A 10,537-nucleotide genomic window follows, 5' to 3' on the forward strand; every position below is an offset into this window, starting at 1 on the left:
CAGCAGAATTTTGTATTGGGTGAACTGATTTGAATGATGCGGTACGGGAGTTGCAGTTGTCAAAGTAAAGATTATAAGAGGAGCGACTCGACAAATTGACGTGAAACGTACGGTCAAACATACTGTCAATTCAAAATCCTGATAATCTGTGTGCCACAGTACACCTGATGTTCGTTAGCGATTTGGGCATTCATTTTGTTATCTGATTTTGCACTATGTTGTCTCTTGCGTTGTGATTAGTGTTAAATGACGTCCACATATTTGTAAAGTTTAAGCCAGTAAATGATTCTGTTCGACAAACTCGTATTAGAGCAGAAATATTTGTATTTTGTATTTCTTTTTGTCACGACAGATTTCTCTGTGTGAAATTCAGGCTGCTCTCCCCAGGGAGAGCGCGTCGCTACACTACAGCGCCACCTTCTATTGTATTTTTTCCTGTGTGCAGTTTTATTAATTCCTATCAAAGTGGATTTTTCTACAGAATTTTGCCAGGAACAACCCTTTTGTTGCCGTGGGTTCTTTTACGTGCGCTAAGTGCATGCTGCACACGGGACCTCGGTTTATCGTCTCATCCGAATGACTAGCGTCCAGACCACCACTCAAGGTCTAGTGGAGGGGGAGAAAATATCGGCGGCTGAGCTGTGATTCGAACCAGCGCGCTCAAATTCTCTGGCTTCCTAGGCTGACGCGTTACCTCTAGGCTATCACATATGAGGGGGCAGGGAGCGCCAGTGAACTCTAGAGATAAGTCAGACATGATCGTACTAAGCTGAGTCATTGTAGTGAAAGGCCAGGATGCTGATCACCATTATATTGCTTGCGATCACCAGGCAGAAGAAGAATCGGAAGAGCAGCTGGTCCAAGGACCGACTGACTCTCTGCCAGGTCATGTCCTGGGGCTGGGTGTAGGCCTCCTTTCTCACCTTCTTCTGCCTGGCCCACCTTGCCAGATGGACTTCCAGTTGGCTGCTTTTCACTTCTATTTCGTTGTGACCACTTGGACAGTCCGAGGAGATCATCTCCACCTCCGTGTGAACGGTGTGGCGGGGCTGGGACGGCGGGTCCAGGCAAAGCAGTAACTCCAGGCCGACGATCAGGGTCTGGAGGGTGGGAGGGACGGGGTGTTTGTGGGGATCTCGGTGGAAAAGTCTCAGGGACAGGATGCAGAATAGAACGAAAACAGCGGAGAGGATGAGCTGGCAGGATATGCTGACGGCCATGATGGACAGGGTCTCTGTGGAGGATGGCATGAGGTCCACGATGAAGCTCATGAAAACCGCGAGGGACAGGAAGGACGTGACAGCGTATGACAGCCGTTCTCCTGCAACACAAGGTGGGAGTCTCAGAGAAACAGTAACGCCAAACTGTTTGCAGTGTCATTTTATTTAGGTGTGTCATATACATTACTGGTAATAAGACACAGCAAAGAACTTAATCTAGTAAAAAGGAATGAAGCACATCCAGATTTACCTTCATTGCTGCTAACATTAACTTGCTTTCTCGGTCAAAATACTCACACTCGTTGAAGAAAAAAAACAAAATTGACTGCAAAAGACAGCGATTTTCGTTTTTAGAACTTGATAATTTGTAGGCCATAGGTGTTTTTAGAGGAAAGAAGAGAGATGACCCTGGTAATCAGTTTGAGGGATGGGGAGAGGTGACCCTGGTGATCAGCTTGAGGGATGGGGAGAGGTGACCCCAAGAATCAGTTTGAGGGATGGGGAGAGGTGACCCCAAGAATCAGTTTGAGGGATGGGGAGAGGTGACCGCAAGAATCAGTTTGAGAGATGGGAGAGGTGACCCCAAGAATCAGTTTGAGGGATGGGGCAGAGGTGATGGGGAGAGGTGACCCCAAGAATCAGTTTGAGAGATGGGGAGAGGTGACCCCAAGAATCAGTTTGAGAGATGGGGAGAGGTGACCCCAAGAATCAGTTTGAGAGATGGGGAGAGGTGACCCCAAGAATCAGTTTGAGGGATGGGGAGATGTGACCCTGATAACCTGTTTGAGGGACGAGGAGAGGTGGTCTTGGGGGATGATGTGACTCGTTGTGATAATTTTGACCTTTGTTTGTTTCAAGGGGGAGATTTGATCCTGGTTATCAGTACTCCCTGGGTGTTTCTTTAAGAGAGGTGTGAGACATGACCTTGGTAAGTGTTCTTTTTGTTCTGTTTTTACCCTGGTGTTCATTTAGTGGAGGGAGGAAAATAGACCCACCTGCCTCTGACGGAATGGTGAAGACGAAGACACTGGTAACAGACAGCACGAACACTGGCATCAGCACCGTCAGGGCCAGTAACGTCGGTCTTCTGCGGAGCGTGACTTCATAGTTCAAAGCAGAAAGATTAGCTGAATTGGAGCTGATATCAGTTTTCCAGGCCCTGGTGGACATAAGCTGCCACTCGCTACAACTTAGGTAGGTATCGAGGTCTATGTGAGGTGAGTCAGGCTGCAAGACCACCTCAGTGGCATCGTCTCCCCAGCTGAACAGCTGCCAGGTGCACCGATGGAAGTCAAAGGGGAAATAAGTCACATCAATATGACAGAACGTCTCAAACTGATCACCTGGAAACCATCTCACCAAACCGCTGTCATAAAATTCCAACATACTGTTCTCTTCGCCGAAGGGTTGGAGCTTTTTCATCGTATTAGACATTGTCAGTCGCGGTTTCCACGTCTGGTCGCCAAAATGAGAGAATTTCCTGACACCTTCATAGTCTGCAGGCTCCCACGTCAGGTAGTCGTTCTGCCAAGCCACGCTCAACCAGCCGTTGCTGACCAGTTTCTGGATGACCGTGTCCAGACTGATAATGGATAGGAGGTGGAAGGAGATGTTGACGGCAGTGGGCTGTGTGAGGTCTTTCACGGGACGGATTTGGGAGTTCAACTTCGGCAGGTCATCGTAGAGTTTGCTAACGTTGAGGGCTGACTGACTGAGACATGTGTCCGTGGTCAGTACCACCAGGACAACGACCAGTGCTGCTCTCATTGTCCTGCAGTCTGAAGAAGAGAAAATGTCTGTTGAAAGGACATTGGCCTCTGTGTGTGTGTGTGTGTGTGTGTGTGTGTGTGTGTGTGTGTGTGTGTGTGTGTGTGTGTGTGTGTGTGTGTGTGTGTGTGTGTGTGTGTGTCTTTCTCTGCTTGAGTGTGTATGTATGACTGTTTTGTGTATCTGTGTATGTGTGTTTGTGTCTGTGTGTTGTGTGTGTCCCTGTCTGATTTTAGAAGCTATTCTCTTGAAGAAAGTATAACACGTTTCACATAGAACTTCAAATGATAAGATTAATAACGACACAGGAAGAGTGCCGTGACTACAGACATGGAGGCTAATACCATCTGATACTAACTGATGATGACAGCTGAAAGATTACATCGGAAAGCCGTAAACTGTTTGCAAATCTAGACAATCTGACAACAATGTAGCACATATACTCAAGTAGCACGTATGATACAGTCTTTGATACAATGATCAAGAAAATATTCGCACAAAACAGTAAGTGAAGAAGATTATAACTTCATTTTTCATTTTGCAAAGATTTTTGTTGTTGTTGTTGTTGTTTTTGTTTGTTTGTTTGTTTGTTTTGTTTTGTTTTGTTTTGTTTTTCAGAAATATTTTGCAAACTACTAACAAAATGATATCAGTAATTTGCAACTGAACCAAGCACTTAGATAACGAACTAAAGTACAAACAAAATACGAAGTGTAAACCTTTACAGTAGAATATATAATTTTTTCAGTTTCGGGGGACTGCGGAGTCGCGCTGTGGGAGGTGATCGATACAGCGTCAGGTATGGCTGGACAGGTCAGTACGGAAATGGCAGTCTCTCCCACACTGCATGCAGGTGAGGTCTGGCGCTGGGCCGTGTTCCTGACTTTGGGCCTTTCTCATCAGTCTCTTAGCCTTGAAACAATGGGCAATCATCCCTTCAAACTTGGAGACGTCTTTCTGAGTTGCCTGCCTCCGAGCCCATGTTTCTGAGGCTTCACAGGTGCTCAGGTGAATGTTAAGGCCTTCGTGTTTCTTTTGCAGACGTCTTTAAAGAGCCGTTGGGGAGTTTCATTTCTCCCTGTACTAGTTCTCCATTCAAGAGATCCTTGGGATTCCAGCCATCGTCCATTCGCATTAAGTGACTGAGCCAGCGCAAGTGACTCTGTTTCAGCAGGGTGTATTTGCTGGGGTGTCCAGGTCTCCCCAGGACGATGCTGTTTCGAACTTTGTCCTGCCAGGTGAAGCTCATCAAAGCATTGGATGCATGAAATCTGGAAAGCATTGACCTTTTGTTCGTTTCGGGCTCACAGGGTCCAGGACTCAGTGCAATACAAGAGGGTGTTCATGACACAAACCCAGCAGACAAAGATCTCGGTGTGTTCCGTCAGCTTTCTGTTTGTCAATCCTCTCTATGTAAGCGTAGACATGGTGGTAACTGCTTTACTGATATGCTTATTTAGCCGAGTGTCAGGAGTGAGGGAGTCTGAGATCGTTGAACCCAAATACACAAAGTCATGGACAACATCCAGTAAATGGTCAGATGTTTTGATGTCGGGTGAAGAGTTCATACCCTGTCCAACGACCTGTTTTTCTTCAGACTGGTGATGAGTCTGAAGTCTCAGTTAACCCTGCTCAATCAGCACATGGATTACTGAAAGTCTTCAGCTGAGTCGGCAGTGACTGTTACATAATCTGCGAAGGGGCCTATTTCACTCCACTTCGAATGCCGAAGGTGTCTGATGTTGAACCAGCAAAGACCACAGTGCCTTTCTTGTATTCATGGAAAGATTTGTACTAATCCTGAGAAGTCTGGGTGGGCATCCAGTCGTGGGGAAGATCTTGAGGAGGCCAGCCCTACTGACCTGACCAAAGGCCTCCGTGAGATCTACGAAGTATATGAACTCTGTTCCATGTATTTTTTTCCTGTTGCTGTCTGTGAAAGAAGACCATGTTTACGATGGACTTGACTTCAAAACCACACTGCGATTCAGAGGAGACTATATCTGCAAGCACTTCGAGCCATTTCGTTAGCTCAAGTAAAGAATTCCCTGACGATAATGAGTAAAAACTTATAATTTAAAGCGATACTTAAGATTCAAGGTGATCCTGATTTCGAAACTAAAATGTTAAACGTCTACCTGTAATAAGTACATTTGTCTTGTTCTTTATAGGTGAATAAAATTTTGACAGAGAAATCGGTCAATGACTGATAAAGTATATCTATGGACTAAGAGGCCACAACTTTTAATTACTAGGGTCCCTTTTATTTTATTTTATTTTTCAAATGAAAGAAATTATTTGTTTCTCTATTCCTAATCAATATCACAGTTGACTAGAATGAACATACAACAAAATCAGTACAAAACAACAACATATAGATGAAAGAAAATAAATTGTGAAGCAAACTAAAAGTTATACCTCAAACAGGTACCACACCTTTCAGAAGATATGTGCAGGAGATGTGTATTGGGTAGACAGTGAACCAGTTCCAGTCAGTTCTGTATGGTGGCTCTCAATGAGCAGCGTCTCGCCCGGTGTCCAGTCAAAACGAGCTGTGATTCATACAGGGGGGTCAAAAGGAGTATCGGCGATCGTTAATGTGTGCCACGTGCATCTCGGCACCATCCCGCGCACACAGTACAGTTCGTGAGATGATGTAAGGGACCTCCATTAGCGTTCCGATATTCAACTAGGGAGAGTGAGTGAAGGCCAGAGAAAGAGAGAGACAGGGACAAGAGTGACAGAGACAGAGAGTAAGAGAGAGAGAGTTTACTGTATGGTCTCCACTTTTAGATACATAGAGAAAGAATCTCGGGAGAAAAATAAAACGCTGTAAATAATGATAGTATGTGAACAACATATTGAAATAAAAAGTTCATAACTACCTTGTAGACAAGAAAATATTTCTGTTTGCAGCATTCCAAAAGCTAACATTTTGTATTACCTTTTATAGGAAAACAATATGCTCAAAGCTAGAAAGTTTATAATGTAGTTTCTTCTTCTCTATTATTCAGAGCATGATAAACAGGTTCGGGGATTATTTTCATTTTGCATTTAATTCTCGCCCCATGGGTCAGTAAGGAAGGTGAGGAGCAATGTGAAAAGTACGCGAGAGTTAGATCGGCAGCATTGTTTTGAATTTCCTTTTAATTCACTGAAGAAGATTATGTGGACAGCCTGTGAGAATAATTTACAGAAGTTGATTCGTGATAGCACAACAAAGGAAGGCATGAGAGGTTGTTGTTGTTGTTGTTTTGTTTTTGGGGGTTTTTTTTATTGGTTTCTTTTTTTGTTTTTGTTTTTGTTGTTGGTGTGTTTTTTTTTTTTGGGGGGGGGGTTCTTTTGTTTTTTGTTTTGTTGTTGTTTTTGTTGTTGTTTTGTTGTTGTTGTTGTTTTGTTGTTGTTGTTGTTGTTTTTACTTTAAACAGAAAGGTACCAAAGAACAGAGTTAATATTGACTTGCCTATCAGACTAACCACATGAGCATGAACACTGAGGTTTGAGTCAAGGATAACTCCGAAGTTCCACCAACCATAAGACAGCCGGAAGAGAGACAGAAGTGGCGATTCTGAAAGACGAAATAACCATAGTTTCAGTTTGGCCACCAGTTAGCTTTGAATTTGTAAAATGTCATCCAGGATTTAACGTGAAGAATCTATTCTTGCATTGACTGAATCAGACTGTCTGTTTGGCAAGGTCTTGCAGACTTCTGCAGTTGAATATCATCAGCAGAAGTGACGGACGCAACAGACGAGTCGTTAAAAGTTAGACATAGTCTGAAGGTCCTGGGTAACGGCGTCTGGCGGGAAAAGGGTGCAGATTTTTTTTCCGATCTCCCAGGTCAACATAATGTGCAGACCTGCTAGTGCCTTAACCCCACTCGTGTGTATACGCACAAAGAAGGTCAAATACGCACGTTAAAGATCATGTTATCTATGTCAGCGTTCGTTGGGTTATGGAAACAAGAACATATCCAGCATGCACAACCTCGCAAATGGAGTATGGCTGCCTACATGGCGGGGTAAATGAACAAAACGGTCATACACTTAAAATGTTACACTAAGTATGTATGTGTGCGTGCCTGGAATCTGATTGAATTACACAGGAAATGAATGAAGAGCGCCCAATGGCAGCTGTCAGTCGGCTCCGCCCGGGTAGACAACCCGAGTTTGCAAAGTGCTTAGAGCTTGGTCTCCGACCGAGGACAGGCGGTATATAAGTATCTATATCAAATCAGAAGTGTGGGGAAGAACAGAATGACCAGACATAACATCAGAAAGAGGAATGGTATACAGAATGAACAGAACGGGGACAAGACAGCTTTGTGGCACACTGGAGGAGATCAGGGTTGGATCAAACTGAAAGTTATCATAGACAGTCTGGAAGCGAATGGACACAGGTGCAAAGCAACAAAAGGAACACCCTGACATTACTTTCCATAAGGATATAATACAACTTACTGTGATTCAAATTCTTTCATACGTATAACATTTTTTTAGCGTAACAAAAATCAGAGAAGACACCAGGTAATGTTGAAGTTATAAAGACAGCAGGAAATTAAGACGATTTTGTCCTACCACAAAGTTTATTTGTAATGAAATACATTTTTTTCTAGCTTGACTTGACTTCGGGGATCTTGGTTTTGAAAACAGTGTTGGTCTTACACACACGAACAGTAACAAAGTTCCTGTAAACATAATGAAAATAGTTGACTGCTGGATCCAGTAAATATGAAGTAAAAACTGAAAGAGATGTACAAGTACTTTTGTATAAGCGGTGGTGTATGATCCACACGAGATGGGTTCAGTAGCTCTCACCCATCTCAACCTCTTCTTTTGCTGAGCGAATCCCTCTCACCCCTTCACTCTGCAGCTACTCCTTAAGACCTGCTATCGTCAGTTGATACAGGGTTTGTGACCTGAAAGCTACTTAGGTCATCTCGTGTGGACCCTACACCACCGCTTATGGAAAGGTAATTGTACCTCTGCTTTTCTTGGCTTTCTGGTCGATCTGTTTGTGAACAGTTAAATCAGGTACCCCCCCCCCCTATTTTTCACTGTGCTCCCACACGTCGCCTCCCTCTCTTCGCCACTGGCAGTTCATCACCCAGAAGGCCGAATCTCGGAAAGAAACCTTCTAGGATGACACCCTGCGACGAGAGGCAGGATGTGCTTTTCCAGTACTGCCTGAAGGGCAGTGTTGTGACGGCAGCCGTACGGTCCACAAGGCACTCAAGTCCCGATTTCAAGTAATCGCGAAAAGATGCTCTGTCCATCGCACGAATGTTGCGGACACTGCGGTACACTCATAGAGGAAGGGAGATTCTTCAGAGTCAATTCGTATCGGATGACTTGTGATGTGGTATTGACATTTAAGGAGTTCACTATCTACCACTTATTACCGACATACACCGACTTATTCGGACGAAACGCTTGCTTCAAATAAGTAAATGAAATAAATGAAGGACTTCAACAAGCTTAAAAAGAGTTTAAATCCAGACTGCAGCTGCATACATCAACATAGGCTTGACGTAAGCATAACATGATTCAACGAAAGCTGACTGGTCCCTGACTGTCATAACTCCACATAACTTTGATGATCTCTACCGCCCTGGTTTTGTGTTTGTCTGTACCTTCTTTTAATATAAAAAAGATAGTTTTGTGGTCAAGACAGACAGACAGACAGACAGACAGAAAGGTTCCTATGTATATTTATTCATGTAAGGCCGTGAACAGGGGTTAACAGATTTTCGCACATGTCATCCTAACGGCTTGTAACTATGCCACACATTCCTCACTGAACAGACGTCCGAATGTAGGGCAACAAAGTGATGGAATTGGGGATTCAGAGATAAAATATATAAATCTCTCTCTCTCTCTCTCTCTCTCTCTCTCTCTCTCTCTCTCTCTCTCTCTCTCTCTCTCTCTCTCTCTCAGTTAAGGATATACTTTTAATTAAATGTGTGTTTTTAAGGAAAAACGAACAAGGCACAATGCCTATTTAAATCGTGCCCGAAAATACACAGTAAGCATAAGCAAACAAATCGGAGTAAATGAATTAATATAACTTTTTCTATTCCAGAAAAAGAAAACAGTAATCACAAGTAAGATACAATGAAGAAACGATCAAAGGTAAAATAAAGGAATATCAAACAAGACTTCATACACCTGTGGAATGTTGGCCGAGAGGTAACGCGTCCGACCAGGAAGCGAGAGAATCTGAGCGCACTGGTTCGAATCACACCGGCAATCGCCAGTATTTTCTTCCCCTCCACTAGACCTTGAGTGGTGGTCTGGACGCTAGTCATTCGGATGAGACGGTGAACCGAGGTCCTTTGTGCAGCGTGCACTTAGCGCACGTAAAAGAACCCACGGCAACAAAAGGATTGTCCCTGACAAAATTCTGCAGAAAAATTCACTTCGATAGGAAACGAAGTAAAATTGCAGGCAGAAGAAAATACCAAAAATGGGTTGCGCTGTCAGTGTAGCGACGCGCTCTCCCTGGTGAGAGCAGCCCGAATTTTACACAGAGAAATCTGATGTGACAAAAAGAGTAATACAGTACAATACAATACAATACAACACAACAGAAAAATAATAAAAACGAGTAGGTGGGGAGACACAAAGAGCGATATAGACAGGCTGTCAGACAGACAAATAGATAGACAGACAGACACATAAACTGACAAACAGACAGAGAAAAACAAATGAATCAATGGAAAATGACCACGCTGTCTGTCAATATAACATTTCCATTTCACAGGTACTGAGTTACTGTCAACAGCGGATTGGTTTGGTCTGACATTCTGATCCAGGTCAGGTACTTAACGCATGTCACGGTTACCAGGGACACCGCAGAACGCCTGGGTCAGATATACCAATGATGCCAGGCATAGAGGGCATTACACAGCAATTTGCTGCATTGTTCATGTCCCAGGTATACGTGGTAACTTCTGCTCGCCATCACGTTTGTTTGTGGTCTAAAACCAGTGATTTTTACAACCGAGAGATCGTGCATCACACGCGCGTGACGACATACGCAGACAGATAAACAGCTTGGCAGTAGGAACAATGTACTTTTCCGATACAAACATCAACAACAACAACAACAACAAAAAAGCTGATACTGTGTCAGTTGGTCTCATTTATAGGCTAAGTTTGAATGAATACAGTTATGTTATGGGTCTCTGCAGAGACCTAGGTTTTGACACACAATCGATAGACCTGGAGGTATCTTGTGAACAGTTCTTCTGTGCGGTGCCCCCAATGACCCTTGAGAGTTAAGGGAGAAAAAGTCAAAAAGTAATATCCGTCAAGCAGTTGTCATGACGTGAAGACATAATTCTTTACGAGGTTTGATTGAAAGAGTAAAGAAGTTTGGAACAACTAGTCCAGAATGACCCTTTGACCTGCCGAGGTGAATATTGTATGTGAGCAAATCAAGCAAATTGACCCACGTGTGTAAACAAAGTGAGTCTTCGTAAATGACCCGGTGTGTGTGTGTGTGTGTCTGTGTGTGTGTGTGTGTGTGTGTGTGTGTGTGTTAAAAGG

General features: G+C 43.7%; 1 protein-coding gene across 1 annotated transcript; it reads right to left on the reverse strand.

Moving 5' to 3' along the window:
• Positions 1-764: 764 nt before the first annotated feature.
• On the reverse strand, positions 765-2,987 carry LOC143294013 (acetylcholine receptor subunit alpha-1-A-like). Its single transcript, XM_076605406.1, has 2 exons — positions 2,216-2,987; positions 765-1,321 (listed from the first exon to the last, which is right to left on the reverse strand). Exons 1-2 carry the CDS (start codon positions 2,985-2,987, stop codon positions 765-767), a joined length of 1,329 nt encoding a protein of 442 aa, XP_076461521.1.
• Between the last annotated feature and the right edge of the window lie 7,550 nt (positions 2,988-10,537).

Source organism: Babylonia areolata, chromosome 19 (assembly GCF_041734735.1).
Source record: "Babylonia areolata isolate BAREFJ2019XMU chromosome 19, ASM4173473v1, whole genome shotgun sequence".
Taxonomy (NCBI): domain Eukaryota; kingdom Metazoa; phylum Mollusca; class Gastropoda; order Neogastropoda; family Buccinidae; genus Babylonia; species Babylonia areolata.